At 43.9% G+C, this 18,880-nt stretch overlaps 1 protein-coding gene across 3 annotated transcripts in view; it reads left to right on the top strand.

The window, feature by feature from the left end:
• Positions 1 to 18,880, top strand: part of ATAD2B (ATPase family AAA domain containing 2B) — a 945,800-nt gene that overhangs the window by 309,566 nt on the left and 617,354 nt on the right. For all 3 annotated transcript variants that reach the window (XM_086926259.1, XM_086926261.1, XM_086926260.1), the window contains exon 12: positions 14,656 to 14,830. In XM_086926259.1, the coding sequence (XP_086782385.1) occupies positions 14,656 to 14,830 (175 nt within the window). The remainder of the gene's footprint in view (positions 1 to 14,655; positions 14,831 to 18,880) is intronic.

The following is an 18,880-nucleotide window of genomic DNA, read 5'->3' as shown; positions in this document are numbered from 1 at the left end:
CAGCCATTTAGAAACTTGATAACCAGACCACATTTCCCAAAGACCCTTGGGCAAAAGATGGTCAAAAGAAATAAACCAGGAACAACATATCCCTAAGTCAGAGGACTAATCACGGAGTTGTATGCCTCATATATTCCCTCATCCAGCCACTGCCCAACCTCTTTCGATGCGCGAGTCATGCCGTTCTTCTCGTGTTAACCTTCCTGTTTCCCGGAATCACCTCCTGGAACCAAAAGAACAGTTTTAGGGCTAGGAAACAAATGGCTAAAACAAATCCTAGGTAAATACCAAGGCACAAAGGTACAGCAAGACCATGCATTTGAAACAGTAACATTCTGAGAGAGACAAGAACCATCGATCATAACTCAACTTACTAAACCAATTTTTTGTATTGGAGATCCAGCAAGACAATTAGAAGTTAAAATTGTACTTACTCCTAACGGGCGGGCGATCCAGACAAGACGTCCAAGGGTGGGATAATCCTCGCCTCAGAGCCCGTAATAGAATTGAAACTTTCCGCTATGATAGCTATGATATTTTTTATTCTATGTCATGACCAGAGGCTTCGGATTATGCTAGTTTAAAGATTCCTTTCCACCAAATGTGCCATGTCAATAATGGGCTTGAAATTAAACCTCTTAAAAGTTGAATCGGAGGACCAGTCCGCATGTTCATGATGTCCTCTAACCTTGCTCCCAACGTGAAATCCTTGGAGGCCATTGCTACCGTTGCCGAATGTTCTCCAAATTGTTTCAGGCTAATGCCCGCATCTTGCATGACCCAACTCGCCCATCGTGCGATCGTTGGGGAGGAAACCGCCCTGTGTGGTTTTCTGAGAGCAATCAAAAGCTGCCTCTCTCCCGTAGGTCCCAGCTCCAGAGACACTTCCTCATAAGCTTTTAAGCAGTGAACCACACCCAGCTTGCAGGAGTCTGGTAATGCTTGATATTCTGTTATTCTACTATGACACTTAGTCCGACGCCGGATCTTAAAAAACACTCCCAAATGAGAAAAAACTCTGCCCGTGATGTCTAGGGCTCGTACATCGGAAGCACTCCTGCTGAAGATTAGGCAAAGAAGCATCACCAACTTAGAAGTCAATTCTTTCCTTGACAAATATTCGTTGGGTTGCCATGAGTTGAGCGCCCTATTCACATCCCACAACTCGGAATAGCGCGGCTCTGGCGGAAGCGACAAACGTGCCCCGCAAAAAATAGACACACAAAAGGGTGTTTCCCCGCCGGTTTATCCTGAATTGGAACATACCCCGCCGAAATAGCGGAGAGAAAGGTGTTCACCCAACGGTAGACCAAACCTTGTTGGGCCAAACTCGCAAGGAAATTCAGAACGTAAACTAACTTTGCGCCCACAGGATCACAACTCCGTCACACACACCAACGTCACCATTGTTGCCAGGCAGATCTATATCTTTTGATGGTGCTGTCCGCCCTGGCCTTGGAGAAGAAGCGTTCAGCGAAGTCCGAAAGACTAGGAAGAGACCATCTACTCCTATAATCTTCCACGCCATGAGCCGGAGGACCCCGCTGAGCACCATCTGATGGGGAACTTGATCCAGGTTGAGAAGCAGCTCTGGAAAATGGGGGAGTCGGATTGGAAAATCCCAAGAAGGATCCAGATGAACTGGAAACCATACTTGCGACCTCCTAATGGGCGTGACGAGAACCAAGTTCGCTTTCCGTCGCTTGATCTGAGCCGAAACCCGAATGATCATTGCGAAGGGCAGGAACGCATAGGCCTGTTCCTGCATCCAATCTTGTAGGAAAGCATCCGTAGCTACAGCTAACAGATCTGGTTGCCAACTGAAAAACAGAGGAACCTTATGATCCAGTCTGGAGGCAAAAAGATCCACTGAAAAAGGACCCCAACATTCCTGTATCAGAGAAAAACATCCGGATGTAACTTCCAGAGACTGGAATCTTTGAAGTTGGTAGAATGTCAGTCCGCCACCTGATTCTCCCATCCTGGGAGGTATTCTGCTGTCACTGAAATGTGATGGTCTAGGCAAAATTGCCAGAGGGTTGTTGCTAGATCCCACAGCACCTTGGAGCGGGTGCCCCTCAGATGGTTGATGTAACGGACAGCCAATATATTGTCCATCTTTAACAGGAGGCACGATTGGACTCGCTACTTGGACCAACACCTCATTGCAAAGGAGCCTGCCAGGAGCTCCAGACAGTTGACGTGCAGTGTCTGCTCCTGTGGAGACCAAGACCCTCCTGTGGAGAAATCTCCACACCAGGACCTGCTGGGTATCTGACTCGATAACCAGGTCTGGCGCACAACTGAAAATCACCCTCCCATTCCAGGCTTCCATGTAAGAAAGCCACCAAAGAATCTCTTTGCGTGCCTCGTCTGAAAGGGAAACCGGATGGGAGTAGGAACAACCCTTTCGCAAATGCTGAGCTTTGAGGCGCTGCAAGGCCCTGTAGTGTAGCGGACCTGGGAAAATCGGCTGGATGGAAGCTGACAAAAGCCCCACCACGCGGGCAATGTGCCAAAGGGGAACCCTTTGCTTGGTCAGAATACGTTGCAACTTGCGCTGAATTTTGGCCAACTTCCGTGCTGGAAGGCTGAGGGTAGCACCGATTAAATTTATCACAAAGCCTAGGATCGTGACTTTTTGAGCTGGGACTAACAAAGATATTTTTTGGCGTTTATTCCAAACCCGAGACTGTCCAATAAAGTGACTGCGTGCTGCAACTGCTCCCGAAACAAACTCGGATCCTGGGCCAAAAGAAGTATGTAGACCAGGTACACGAAGAGACGAGTTCCTCTTGCTCGTAGGTATTCCACGACAGGCCTGAGCACCTTCGTGAAGCACAAAGGAGCGGAGGACAGCCTGAAAGGAAGAAATGTGAACTGGTACACCTAGTGCCTCCAGAGAAACTGAAGAAACTTTCTGTGAGCCGGAGAAATTGGAGTGGCCAAGTCGGCATCTTTTAAATCTAGGCAAACCATTCAATCCGCGGGCTGTAGCACATCCCTCAAGATATGAATGCCCTCCATTTTGAAGTGGCGTTAAACGAGCCACTCGTTGAATTCGCAGAGGTTCAACAACAGGCGCTGGCCCCCATCTGTCTTGTCCACCAAAAACATATTGCTTGGAAAAGCCTGTGGATGCAAGACGGTGCAACATATGGCCCCTTTGTCTAAAAGCGTGGATACTCCTGCGTCTATCAATGCCTCTTCTTGACGGGAGAATTGGATAGGTCGGGATGGAACAACTGCTTGGGGTCGCCGCAAAACTCTATTTGAAATCCTTGGACCGTCTAACACCCAAGCATCTGACGTGATAGTCTCCCACAAAACCGGCCAGACGGCCGCCCACACACACCAGAGACTCTGAAGAAACACTTACCGGCGGTAGAGGAGTTGTCCCCTCCTCTGAAGCCACGACCTCTGGGACATGGTCCACGGAAGGGTAGAAATTATTGTACCTCTATTGGTTTTGGTAGTTCCCTTGCCTGGAGCCTTTCTCCCTGGAGTTCTGGGGGGCCTGGCCGGTCGATCAGCCCCTGCCTCGACTGGCCCCACGGAAAACTCAGGAGGAGAAAACCTTTTTTTATGGATGATTGGGCTTTGTTCACCGATGTGAAGGTATTCTCGAATTTGCCCAACTCTTTAATAAAGGGCTACCCAAACAGACCTCCCTGGGCCACTGCCCCTGCCTCGGAGTCAGCCAGGTTCCCAATTTCCCGATCAACTTTGTTTAGGAAGGATCTCCTCTGCTCTGTTGAGAGCACGCAATTAGCGTTGCAGAGGAAGACCACAGCACGTTGAGCCCATCCAGAGAGGACCTTGTTCTGACATGGTTTTTGGCTCTATTTCGGAGTGATGAAGACTTTAAGCTTGCTAACATCTATAATCTGTATTCTTACCTTGTGTTGGTCCTTTTAAGCCCTTTCTTCCAGACCTAGAAGAGGATAGCTGCTTTATATGATGATAGATCCCTTATTCTTGACTCTAATCCATCTATTGCCTTTGACATAATTATGTGTCCTTTCATTATCCTGCCTATAGTGGAGGGTGGATCCTGTGGTCCTGACTTTATATTACATATTGGTATGGTTTGTGTAGGTACTCTGACAGCTAAGGGTTATTTCATCCTTCTCAGGCCTACAAGGCCCAGAACTAGAGAGACTCCATTTTGCTTTCTATCCCTGCAGAGCTGAGATGCTTGAAGGGTAAAGGTAATGTTTATAGTTAAGCCTGTTGTCTGCTAGGGGAAAACCAGCCAGGACTGGTTCTTATCGGAAGAATGTGTTTGTCTCTTGGGCCCAGACGTAACATGCAGATGGCCACTGCGGTTGCGCGGAGAGTTCTGGAGCAAGGACAGGAATTCGGTGGGAGGCAGCCCTCTGTTGGAAATTTCCATGAGGGGAGAGGATTCCATATTAGAGAATTACAGGAGAGGAGGAGTGGTCAGTTTGGTTCTTGAAGAGTGAAGAGTAGAATGTTTGCTGGAGCTGAAGAGTATAGTTCAGTTCAATTGGTTTTCTGGAATGAAGAGAGAAGGCAGATAATTGCTGAAGCTGGAGAGAGCAGTCATATGAACAAAGTTGGAACTATCAGCTGGGGCTGCCAGTTTATCAGAATGCATTAAAGCAGATGGAGGAGTTGAAGCTGCCAGCTGAAGCAGTTGAGCCAGAGGAGTGAAGCTGTGGTGACGAAGGGAGAGAGAGAGAGAGAGAGCCCTGATCCCACCAGAGAGAGAGAGAAACATTCCTTCTAATAGGTGAGGTAGTCTGAATTAGTTTGCTTTACACTTACACCTTAATCTTGTCTTTATTCCCTAGGCTATTGTATGTCTAATCCTTTTTCTTTCAGCGGTGTGTTACAGTTCCTGTTAGTTACAGAGACCCCGCAGATCTGTGTATGTGTTTATTCCCATTTTTATTGTTATTGTAATAAAGATACCCCAGTTCTTAGTGAACCAGTGTGCATGTGTTGTTCTTATGATAGAGCTAACCTTTCTTCTAACCAGTTGCTATATATATAGCAACTGATGGATCAAAAGGGAGTAGGAGCGCTTAAATCAGGGAATAACTTTTGCATACAGTGTGTGTCTCTTGTTCTTAAAGCGCAGGTAACCTTTCCTTCTAGTCAGGTGTTACAGCCAGAACAGATGCTGCCCCTGATCAGGTAAGTAGCCACTGAATAATTAGGGAGAGAGAGGAGCCCTTGGGCTAAAGAATAGGTTATACACTAAGTAATTCGGCCATTCCATAATATTATTGTAGTAGTGAACCTCTAGTGAATAGTGAGAGAAACTTCCCAACATAGAGAGAGAGAGCTGAAGGTATTCATAGGAAAGTGATCGTCGTTGGTAAGCGGCGTTAAAGAGAGCATCAGGTGGAAGCCTGATGTGTAGGTCCTCCGGATTGTGGACCGGGCTGTGAGTAAGAGAGCACCAGGGGTGATCCTGGTGTGGAGGTTCGCCGGATTGTGGACCAGGCTGTGAGGGAGAGAGCACTAGGGCTGCAGACCAGTGTGTAGGCATGCAGGATTGCGGAGGTGCTGAGCGAGCACTGACTGTGGTCAGTGTGTAATGGTAAATAATCAGAACTGCCCCAGGGTAGATTAGTCTGGACCCATGTGGTCGCGAGACTATGAGGTATGAGTGTGGTGTAGGGCATGGACCTCCTTAGTAATCAGTGAGTATTCCTAGTAATCCCTATAGATTTAGTGGTGTTTCTGATGATATGAGCTTGTATATTGCAAGTTCCCCATCCTCAGGTAGGTACCCAGGTGCCTGGATAGATGGGTCCTGAGAAGGGAGGTGGTTACGTTTTGGCCGGGTTGGTGGTGATCTGAGGAGCTGGTCCTATCTGGTTTGAGAATCCGGTCATAACACGCCTCTGGGGAAATAAGGGCGCCAGACGTTTTGACGTCTTCCGCCATATCTAAAATCATGGTGAGTGGCCCAAGGGCGTCCAGTAATTTGTCTTGGCACGCCCTCCAAGATATGTCTATCCCTTTCTTGGGGTCCTTGGTAAATTTTGCTAGAAAATATGCCATTCTAGGGTCTAACTCGGGGGTCTGCGCAACTTTTCCATCCAAAGAAGAACGTGGACACTGCAACCCAAGACGGCTATGGGTGTCTTTCCCCATGGGGGTCCTAATTCTCTCAGCCACGTAGTGTGCAGCCTTCGCGGAAGGAGTTCATTCTGAGAATCTAAGATGCATAAGGAGTTCAGGGTCTAACATGTCCGAAGTACTACCGTCCCTTTGAGGCTCTGTAGGCTCCGCACTGAATGCCGGAAGCCATGGCCTAGAGGGTCCAAGCACCTCGTCCGTGTCGGCCTGGGTGGCCTCCCCATGTGACGGGCTAACAGGGTTAGTATCGGCTGGGGAAGGTGTGCTATCCAACGGAATGGCCTGGGATTGGTTTCGCGCCAAGAATGCTTCGCGCAAATGCTCAAAAGCGTCCTGGCCCGCTCTGGGACGTTTGGCCGGGATAGGGTCACCCCATTGCGCACCCTGGGGAGCAGAAGGGGGGGCACTGGTGGGCCCCACCGAGCACAGAACTGCTCGAGCTTCTGAGACAGACGGTCCTCCATAGGAGCCATAACCTCCTCAACTGCCCGGTAGATGGACGCATCTACTGCGTCGCAGACCTCCTCCCACTGCATGTCGGCCTGCTGAGACATGCTCAAACGTCCTAAGACAATGATAATTGGCTTAGAAGAAGCTCTTATCGGCAACAGTGCCTCCACAGACAGAGAGACTGCGTGCCAGGTGCTGGGGGACCAGCAACATTTACCTCGGCAGAACCCTAATTAAACAAACTACAGAGGGCAAAATTACCCCTCAGGGACACCACCCTGCACTACAATAAATGTAGCAGGCATAACCCCCTGGAGCGTGTCCCTGCAGGTCTGACTTTAACCTGCTGCTGGCATGCAAATTACACCCAAAGGTGGGCAATAACAAGGCAACACACACTCCAACTCAGGACTACAGCCCGAGCGTCAATAAAAGCCAGCTGATTGATTTACAGACCCTAAACAGGGCGTAACTTTACAGGGCAGCGGGGCAAAGGCAACGGGTGCGGCTTGAGGAAAACCAACTGTCCATATTTCCAAACTCTAAGCTCAATGCAAATGAGACGGAGAAACGTGCGAAGCGGGTCCCACAGCGCCCTCTTGCGGTCGAAGGGCGGACCGCACCCCGCAGCAGGACAACGAGACGCGACGTCGTGGTGGCCCCAAAGCAGACGCACAATCCGAAGCCGGGCAGACCGGCAGCAACCAGAGCACAAGCACCAGAAAGAAAAACACAGCGCGCAGAGCTGGGTCACTACGTGTAAGGGATGGAAACCAACACACCCTTGCAGGTAACCGGGTAGTGCGCCAGCAATTCAGACACAATGCATAATTACTGTGGTATCTTAGTAATATGGTATCTAGGTTACTAGCACACATGTTCTATATGACATCTTTGTATTCTAGGTTGTCAGTGAGCCAGTTGCTAGTTAGGATTCATTATATGTGGATGCATCCTGTGTACCTGCTTGTTGAAGAAACATTCTCCTGAAGAATTCCTGTAAAGCAGTCATTATTACAATGGCGACAAGTATGGGATAAAATCTTTCCTTGGATTGACCGAATTTTACTCAAAATGTATCAGTAGTTTTGCTACCAAGACCTTTAATCTAAGACAATTATTAAAAGTCAAGAGTGAATTTTCATGGAATGACAATATTGAACAAGACTTCCAAGGGATTAAAACAGATCTAGCACGTGCCCTTCCTCTTCAAGCTTTTGACTGTTTAGCACACAGCATCATTACAACTGATGCTAATGATAGGTTTGGGCGCTGTTCTATCACAGATTAATGGGGATGATAAGGAGACGATTGCCTTCGCTTCACTATCTCCTTCAGAGGTAAAATATTCTGTAAAAGAGAAAGAGATGCTTGCTAAGGTCTGGGCCGCTTCCAACTTTAGACAATTAGTTTGGGGCACTAGATTTACTCTTCGCATCGACCACAAACCTCTGCTTAAAGTTTTGACGTCAGAAGGCATACTCAAAGCTACTCCTCGGATTTCAAAAATGAGTTTGAAATTATTAGATTATAACTACGATGTTGAGTATCTTCCTTGAAAGTATAATCATGTTGCTGACTACTTAAACAGGTATCCAATTCCTCTAGATTCTGATACAAACGTGGAATCTGAAAATTTTAGTGTAGCTATTGTACTTGATGACACCAATACTGTATCCAAAGAAGAATGGGATGATGGTTTTTCAAAAGACATTGGTTTATCGAAAGTCACCGACTTCATCTCTAATGTCTGGCCTAACCAGAACAATTTACACGGAGATCTAAAGGCTATGTGGGAGATCCAAGATGAATTGTCTATTGATGATAATGGATACATTTGCAGAGGCGAAAGAATTCTAGTGCCCACCACCTTGAGGATGAGAATAAAGAAAATCAGCCACAAAGGACATTTGGGGATTTCTAAATTGAAGTCTAGGATCAAAATGCTGTATTGGTGGCCTGGCTTAGATAAAGACACTGAAAATGTTGTCAGAGACTGTGTTATTTGTTTTAATTCTGACAAATCTCTTAAGACATCTTGAGAGGACGAGAACCATTCTGCAAGGATGATGTAGCATGGAATGTGAAGAGAATTCACAGTAAATGGTCACCAGCTTTAGTTATATCTAACATAAGGAAAATGCAGGATTCAGGCAAAACACAGTTTGATAAAATGCATAATACCAATGAGTTTAAGTTAGTTGGTGATTGGGTCAAGGTGAAATTACCAAATGCATTCTGCCACGGAGAACACAGAGAACAGTGTTGCTTCTACCTTGGGAAAACCTTCTCCAAGTTCTAATTCCAATGTTTCTTCAACCCTGGTTCAGGATAATTCTCAATTTTATGAGATCACTGTACAAACAACTCTCATTGGACGAGTAATTAATGTACCAGTCAGGTACAGGAGTTTTGTTACGTGATCTGCATTTGCAAAGAGAGAGGATGATATATTATAGTTGCTTACTACTTTGTCTTCTAGTATGTGCAATAAAATTTTCTTACTGTGTATTGTCTTTAGTTTTCTTGCTTATTGTTTTTTCTATTAGTATGTAATATTTTCTTTATTACTTCCTGGTTTTACATAGTTATATTCAAGTTGTTCTTTTCATATTATACTTTATTGATATTCTTTATTATCGTTATATAAAGGAGGGGGATGTGGTAGCTTAGTAATATGGTATCTAGGTTACTAGCACACATGTCCCATATGACATCTTTGTATTCTAGGTTGTCAGTGTCAGTTACCAGTTAGAATTCATTATATCTGGATGCAACCTGTGTACCTGCTTGTTAAATAAACATTCTCCTGAAGAATTCCTGTAAAGCAGTCATTATTACAATTACTGCATAAATACTTCACAATACAGTGAAAACAAGGCAATATAATGGAAACAATTACGCGCGACCGCGGGCACCCAAAAGTGGCACTACGACAGCATTAAAAAACTGTTACCACAAGCAGGCTAATTTATGAGATAAAAACAGAAGAGACTTATTTTAGGGCTGCGAGCAGCAAAGGGAGAGGGTGGGCAGTGGCTTGAAGAGGGACTATATGAGGCATAGAATGCCGTGATTGGTCCATGGACTTGAGGATATGTTGTCCCTTGTTTGTTTCTTTTGACCATCATTTTCCTGAGGGTGTTTGGGAAATGTGGTGTGGTTATCCAGTTTCTAAATGGCTGCTATGGAAAATAAAGTAAAGAAAGTATGGCATAATCTGAAGCCTCCGGTCCTGACATAGAATCTCTATGTAAAGTAGAGGTGGTTAAGCAGAAATGAGAATAAACAGGTCCGGGTGAAATCCAAATTAAGATTTATTCCAGCATCAACACGGGAGTGCAACCGGCTCTTCAAAATACCAACAGCCCAATGAATCAATTAACAGCTGTGGCTTAAACTGCAAGGACATCCTCGAGAGACACATCTTAAAACATAAACATGTTTGAAGATACACTCTCCTCGAGGATGCTAGAAGTGGAACGTGTTAACATACAGAATGTCATTACATCAGTATGACATCATGAACACAATAAAAAGGAAGAAAGACTATACCTTACATCATCTCCCCTCCTATATAAACAAAACTTTAAACAATAAATTAAAGCAAGACACATACAATCCTTGAACTTTGAGAGCATAGAACTTTTCCAATGTGACCTAATAAATTCATACATTTCACTATACTGCAACATAGCAGAAGGCGTGATGAAAGGAGAAATAAGGAAGAAAAAACCAAAGATAAACATCAAGTGTAACTAAAGAAAAATGTGAACATACATCATGGGAGAATCAGATTAATAACAAAGAATTATTTTAGCTATAACCATGAGAAACCCTTTACACCACCACCCCTTCTTTTCAATAAAAAACGGACATTTTGAAGTCTACATAATCATTCATAAATAAAAAATAATAATATGAAGAGAATCAGAAGAAATAAAGCACTTAAAGCCTACCAAAGCCCAAGTAAACTTCATGCACCCATCCCACAGATGCTATGTGGAAAGAAATAGGTGGGATCCCTTAATCTCCATACATCAAAATATAACTTACAATGAAAAGTTCTTGCCAAACCTTTACATAAATTTTTTTTTTATGGAAAACCCAATAAGACAAAGTATGTGGTCCAACTTAAACCCTTAGGCTTCTCAAACACCGCCAAAGAAACTAAAGTTTCTATAGTTGAACAATTTCTCCCTGAAGAGACTCATTTGAAACTGAAGGTAATTCTAAGGTGTTAATATTAACATGTTGCATATCAGATTCTAACGGAACCACATCAAACCCTGAAAAAACATCATGTTGATCATGCTGATCAACATTCTCACGCGTTGACACAGAATTAACGTGCCTGGCCCTGCACACACTATTCAAATGACCAAACTTCAGACAGTTCGTGCACTTCTTCCCTAGAGCATTACACATGGGACTGTTACTGAGATGTGTTCTCGATCCACACCTGAAACAAAATGTGTTATTAACTCTCTGATGAGGTTTACTAAAACTATTCTTAAATGACACTGCATTAACAGAAACATCATTCTGCACAAAGTTAACAGGAGAAACATTTTCAACCATAATACTTTTTGAAGAAACAATGCTCCTTTCGATACGCTTAGCCATATCAACCACCTCAGCCAATGTTGGAATCCTGCAACTTAAGATTCGTTCTTGAATTTTTTTATGGCAACAACCATAAACAAATTGATCCCTGATGTAAATGTCGAAATCAGCCCCAAAGTTGCAATCCGCTGACATGTTCCTCAAAACTGAAATGAAATCTTCTACGCTTTCCCCCAAGTTTTGCTTTCTCTTTCTAAAATTAAAACGCTCCAGAATGACATTCTGAAGTTCCAAAAATTTCCTATTAAGTCTTAGAACTGCATCGCGGTAAACATTCCAGCCTTCGCCTCTTCCTGAAGGTGGAATTGAAAGGGGTAAGCTATCGTAAACGTCTCTACCAGCTCTTCCCAAATGACTATAAAGAATAGCAAGCTTCCTTTTAGGAGCATATTCCTCTGCATCAATTGCCACTAAATAATTCTCGAAGCTTCTAAACCAGGTTTTCCACGGTTCCACAGGTTTTCCATTAACAGGTAAGAATTTGTTCAGAATAATCTCCTGTTGATTATTAGCCATTTATTTTTTTGTAAATAAAGAAATAAATAAATTTCCCTTGAAAATAATATAGTTTGTAAATATGCAACTTTTGTACTCTTCCTTTCTTTTAGCTTTTGACTGAGTTTTGTAGTCTTAAAATTTTTTTTTAAATGTCTTTTAAAAATGCTGAATGTCTTTAAAATTTTAAATGTCTTTAAAATGCTGAATGTCTTTAAAATATTAAACGTCTTTAAAATGCTGAATGCCTTTAAAATGCCCCAGAAGCTGTTTCAGTCAAATGTCTTTAAAGAGATGTTTCTTAAAATTTACATAAAAGCAGTCTTTTAAAATGTTGAAAAACTCCAAAATCACTAGTGAAATGACAATTATAAACTTGCACATACCATTGTGAAGATCTATCAAAGAACTGAAGCTCTTAAAAGATTTCCGTTTAACTCTTTCAAATCTCCACAGTCTTTAAAATGTGCCAAGAAATACTGTCAAACAGAATACCATGAATGAACATCACTCGAGAAATGTAAATGAAAACTTGCACATGGCATTCAGTTTCTTCTGAAATCTTTAAACAACCCCAATATCAATTAAGCGCAAACACAACGACTTTCAACTGAAATATTTACTTCTCCTTAAATAAGTCGTGCGCATCGCGTTAAACTCATGAAATTTGTATTAGAAAATGACTTCCTCCGTTTTACAATGACGTCACCACGTACTCCTCTCACGTTAGTTGAAGGCTGCTTGGTTCCGTCTGAAATCACGGATTAACTTTTAAATGTGTATCCTGCTGAAAACTCCTCGTATGAGATCCGAAGTAGCAGGAAGGTGAAAAGCTCACGTTTCCTTTCAAAATCAGCACAGTGCAACAAATATATTCCCAGATGACGGTGGTTACGAAGCAGCGTAGCCTTCTGAGAAATTAGTGAAGAGGCCAGAAATGATTTATTTTTACCAAAATCCCGTCGCCAAATGTAAAGTAGAGGTGGTTAAGCAGAAATGAGAATAAACAGGTCCGGGTGAAATCCAAAATAAGATTTATTCCAGCATCAACACGGGAGTGCAACCGGCTCTTCAAAATACCAACAGCCCAATGAATCAATTAACAGCTGTGGCTTAAACTGCAAGGACATCCTCAAGAGACACATCTTCAAACATAAACATGTTTGAAGATACACTCTCCTCGAGGATGCAAGAAGTGGAACGTGTTAACATACAGAATGTCATTACATCAGAATGACATGATGAACACAATAAAAAGGAAGAAAGACTATACCTTACACTCTAGAACCTGTATCAGCATTCGTGAAAATAGAACAGTGAGCTAAATGGAATTGGATTAGTGACTGAGGTGGTGAATGTTTTCTATGCTGCCAGATGCCCTTCCGCAAAGTCCATCTGAGCTGAAACAAATTTGTTTCCTGAGATGTGACCACCCCTCACAAGACAAACTTTTCGATGTTCTTTTGTTTCTTTTCTCACTGCCCAGGAATGCCTTAGTTGGCAAAGTGAAAGATTACTTGTTGGCCCTTTCTGCTTTTCTAGGTTTACCTGATCAATGGTTGTGATGGGTTTCATTTTTATAATAATGCAAAAATAAGGACCCCCTGTTACTAATAGACGTTCCTAGGACAGGGAACATCCAATTGTAAATACAGAAAATCTCTAGGCAACAAATTGGTCAGCTAAAAATTATTAGACCTTAAATTACCAATAACATTGCACGACCCAATAAACCAATATTAATTAAAAAACACTCAATTTTATTGATAAAAAACATTAACAAGAAGGCCCAATCTTTTCTGAAAACGAAAACAATGTACATAGAATGACAGAACAAAATGACACCATGATGAAAAATATAATAATGAAGGACTGTATCATACTGGAGTTAATTCAACTGTAAAAACTTTGATACTGTTTTCACACAGTGAAAAATAAATCATTACAAAGATGAATATGACATTCGATTATAAACAAGAAGTACACGACTAAACATATAATGAGCCAGATAGCAATGTAAGGAACAAAGGAAAACACAGAATTACTAACATAATGCAATGTTGGTTCTTCAAAAGATCGAATCCATGGGTTTCATGGAAGGTTTGACACACATTACCTCCAAAACCATTTGTAATATCCCAGTGGGAGCTTAACCTGGTCTTTGCATTCCTTATGTAGACACATTTGAGCCGATGCACAGCTGCTCCTTAAGGCTCTTGATGCTGAAATCAGTCTTTGTTATTGTGCGTATGCCCTGTGAGTGAACTGCAGGCACCTCCAGTGCAACTGCCCTATACATTTTTTGTAGACCAGAAGGTGTTGAGGATGCGAGCAGCTTTCCTCCATTTGATTGTGTTTCCCTTTCGCATTGGTGGATTGATCATATTGCCTGCATTTTTTTGCTGTGCCTCACCCCTCGATGTGAGTGACGAGTTAACAAATGAAGCAATATTTGTCCATGCTTGTGATTTCATGGTTTTAGCACATTAAAACTAGAACTCTTGAGTTACTAATATATAATGTACAAATATAAGGCTTATAAGCCTGTCTCTTTTGCAATAATGCAAAAGAGGTTTCCTATATGCCAGCGCGAACAAGGATTTGATATTCAGGGGTAAGATTCCTTTAGTTACTACAATTGGTTAGTAAAGCTGTAGTAAATGTAGTTTAGACTATATCGAAAATATAGTGCTAAATCCCCGGAGCGTACAATTTTATTGATTTATTAGATGATGCATTTATTTTCTATATTTGCAGCTTTTGTATAGCGCAAACCTAAGCAGAGGACCAGTTTACGTTGCACATGATTTATCTAGAATCACAGAATTTTGTACTAAAAATCTATTTCAATTATAACAATATACAAACACAGGCACATATGCTATAATTTTATATTTCATAGACAAATTATTTGATAGCTGTAACGTTGTACTCTTCTTCTGACGTATGCTTGATTTACATGTGCAGGGGCTGTTTGTTTTATGGTCCACCTGGAACCGGTAAAACCCTGGTGGCCAGAGCTCTTGCCAATGAGTGCAGCCAAGGAGACAGAAAAGTGGCTTTCTTCATGAGGAAAGGAGCAGACTGTCTCAGTAAGTGGGTTGGAGAGTCAGAGCGACAACTGAGGCTACTCTTTGATCAGGTAAGGATTATCTGATGTTCACTGTTTAGACATGCTGGTGCATTTCTAGTTAGATGATGTGGTGGGGACTTGTAGTGGTAGCAATCCAGTATTGTTTAGCCTTTTTAGCCACACTAAGCATTTATACTAGGCTAAAGACAAGACAATGTAAAGATTGGATCTGCATTATAATATACGGCGGAAAATTTAAAACCAACTGCTGCCAGCAGTTTAAGTCTGCCATATATGTATTCAGTTGCACTGTAAATGCTCTTGTTTTAAACAAAATCTCACTTATTTTCTTGCGTAACTCATCGTAATCAAGAATTGGTGAATTCACCTGTAGAGATTCATGCTGTAACAGGGTATCATTTTTAGGTTTCGCCTAAGTGAAAGCCTGCGCACTGCGCAGGCTTTTCACGCAGGTGAAAACTAATGAGAACAGTAGAGTGGCTTTGGGATCCGCCCTCTGTTCCATTGGCTAGCTCCATAAATGGAGGCTAGCCATTGGAACAGAGATCTGTCCGTCATGGCCGGACCAGATTCGTGGGCGTTCCTGAGATTTTATCCCTCTCCGCCTCTGCGATGTCGTCATCGCAGCCGTGGGCGGGGTTTATTTTTATTTTTTGTCCACGTTTGTTTTGGCCATTCTGCGGCCGGAGGAAGTCCAGGTGAGTGCTTGTTTTCCTTGCCCTGCCGCTGCCTCGGAAAAACTTCCTCACCTTGTTCATGTTGCAGAGGTTCCGGGCGGGACGGCTGCCGCCTAGGCACTAGAAAGGAGCCGTGGCGCCGAGGCTCAGATGCTGCCGCTCCCGGGCATTGCCTGCGTAGCACTCCACGGGCTGAACATCAGCTCGCCGGTCCCATCCCCTCAACGCCATCAGGGCTCCATCTGCCAACGACTCACAGCCCGTGTCACCTCTTCTGACTAAAACAAACACGGAGAAACTGCCCCGTGTACACGCAGCGGTGTTTGGCGTCCCCACCAGTTGCTTCCGCAACGACGGAAAAGGTTGCTTTTCTCCCCTCCCATCTTTCTTCGCCCGTGGTGTAACTTTACACCGCTTCCCGTACGTAAGGATCTCTGCGAGTGTGGGAGCCAGTGACCTCGACGCTGCTCCCCTCCCATGCATGAAAGCTTCCAGCAGCATCTGGGACTCCGAGGTTACCTCCTGCTGCCAGGTCAGGTGGACTCAACCCTTTTAATTTTCACACGTCCCGTTCGCTCACAGCACTTTTTGTGAACAAAGTGGTACTGTACACGTGTCTCTCTGTTAAGCTTCCCAACGCAGTTCTGGAAACGTCTGCTAGAGATTCAGTTTTTAAAAACTGAAAGCTAAAAAAAAAGCAAAAGGTGCACTGCGTCTGAAGCACTAGTTTGTTATGTTGCAGCTCGTGGCGCGGCTCCCATTTTTTTCACATAGTGTGCGTGTTCCGCATTTAAATTTTTTTTTAATTCACCAATGCTTGTTTCACAGGCCACCGTGCCCCCCGAGACTTACAGGTGGCCCCGCCTCCGGTTCTCACACTCGGCCGGAAGGCCACATAGCCGCCTCCCAGCTGGGCCGCTGCCGAAGTCCTGCTCTGGCCCGGCGGCAGGCTCTCTTTCATCACTGGCCACCCGGGGGCCTCCCATGCTTGTGCGACCTCGACCAGCCCTGCACTTCCCACATTCAGGGAAAGCAGCCACCGGCAGCAGGCTCGCTTTACAGGAGGTCCCCCACCGACCCGCAGCTCTGCTCGCTTTACAGGAGGTCCCCCACCGACCCGCTGCTCTGCTCTTGTTCCAGTGACCCTAAGGACGGCATGAGCTGTTTCCTCGGGAGCGTAGGCAGCTACACGTTGGGTGCAGGGTTGTTGCCCACAGAGGCCCTTCAGGTGCACGAGGGGGCTCAGTTGGTGTCTGTGTGCCTCTCGCGACTGTGGAAACAGCGTGGGAGGCAGGCTAGTTTCCAATTCCTCTACTCATGGGGAAACCTGATGTGCAGGCTGAGGGTGCTGGTGGAGGCTTCCCTTAATACAGATTCAGGCACCACTCTGAGAAGGTGCTCTTCTTCCATACCCCTCCTTTTCTTACAGTGGGGCCATTACCTGCAGATTTCCCTGTGCCGCTTGCTGCTGGAGTGCCCACCGCCGACCATCTCGCGCTGTGGACCATCCACTGTCACCAGGCTGCAGGCGGTGTCCTTCATGTCAGCTGCTTCAGAGACAATCCCCTACGGCCTACGTTCTCCCTCGTAGCTAACCATCGTTTCAGCATTAATAACAATGGATCACAAGAAAGCCAAACTGTGTTTACTAATAAAATGTAATACCGGAATGCCCCCACTTGTCTTTCCTTCACCTGAACTGATGGTTTGCTTTTATCCTATTTACATGCCTTTATAATTTCTCTTTTTTACTAATGACAGCATTAATTCTTTTCATCACCTTATCTTACCGGGTCTTTGTCCCCTTGGATGTTATCACTCGGATGATACCTGCCGCTTTTCATGTTAGATTACAGATCCATTTATTTTTTAAAGAGCAGGTTTTACATGGTAAATATTGAATTGATATCTGTTTGTTTTAAAAAGTGGTTAACAACATTAAAACTGGGACTTCTCTCTAAATAAAAAAAACTTAAACGTCCAGTGTGTGTCACAGCTGCAATATGGTTAGCTCGTTTCTAAGCACTCAATATTTTGGCAAACAAGGAGGCCTCCAGAGACTTACGGCATTTTGCAGAGGATCACACTGTTTGGTTGATTCATGCGCGCCGGGATTCAATGTTAATTAAATCGCCGCGTTCTTCAGTTCAAGCATTTTTCAGCATAGTCTGAGCACGAAAACTTCACACTAATACCCAGCAGCGAGAAACCCAAAAGCTAAACAGAAGCAAAATGTATCCCCCCATCTCTCCTCTAATAATGCCAGGGGCCTCGCGAATGTGTTACTAATATGCACAAGCAATTACTGCCGCAGCCTCCTGCCCGGCTTCCCTCAGTTTATTGTCCCAGACAAGGTCAACAGTCAAGGGAGCAGGCAGAGAACGAAGTGACTTCCCACTTTGATCTATACCTGCTATGCGACCCACACCAGAAGAATTCCATTCACAGTGGCATCCTTCCGGTCATCTATCCGTCCATTCTTTGTGGTGCATCTACCTATTCATTCTTTCACTATTTCATGCAGCTATCGGTGCGCAGTTCTATCTATACATCACTCGCTCACTAATTTATCCATCCAGTCATCCTTATAGGCATTCATCTATTCACCCACTCGTTCTTTAGCATTTCTTTAATGTATCCATCTAGCCTTTCTGCCTCCCCTCACCCATCCATTCATCTACCCGTTCACACATTTACACATTTATCCATACATACACACTCCAGGCCATTTATCTTTCCTTTACCCATCTATCCATCCATCCGTTCACCCATTGATTACCTCACCCTTCAATCCATCACTTCTTTCATGCATCCCTCTGGGCTTTCACCGTTCTAATTTTCCATTCATTCATCCATCCTTTCACGTTTCCATCCATCATTACATCTGTCCTTTCACTCTTCCATTGAACCACACTTTAGCCTTTCCTTCTTTTCACCTTTACTTCTTTTCCCCATTGTTGAAAATAATTTTCCTTCACAGATTCTCGCTCTTTTTTTTCCCTTTTTAGGTTTCGCCTGGCGAACAGTCGCGCAGCTCTGGGTGTGTGTGTGTGTGGGGGGGGGCTCTGGGGGTGTGTGTGTGGTAGTAATTGCTGTCTGCTGAGCTCGTCCGTAGGGTTCAATAGGTCTCACATTTGCGAGAGATTAAGCTAATGGCAATGTAAATGACAATGCCATTTATTTATCTGTTTTCAAAACCAACACATAAATACAAATTTGTCATTTACAATGCCAATAGCTCTAACTTTCCAAAGGCGAAACCATTGCATTGTAAATGCTTGTTATGTAATGTTTATCTGAAGTGCGATCCTTCGCCATTTTAGACACAATCTTTGATTCGATCTGCAGGCAGTGTCTTCAAGGACATGCTTTTTCTTTTTTCGTGTTTGAAGTAATTCCATTTTCCTCTTTAGAGTATGTG

This window comes from Lissotriton vulgaris, chromosome 6, assembly GCF_964263255.1.
Source record: "Lissotriton vulgaris chromosome 6, aLisVul1.2, whole genome shotgun sequence".
NCBI classification, from domain to species: domain Eukaryota; kingdom Metazoa; phylum Chordata; class Amphibia; order Caudata; family Salamandridae; genus Lissotriton; species Lissotriton vulgaris.
This window is presented reverse-complemented; position numbering and strand designations above follow the sequence as displayed.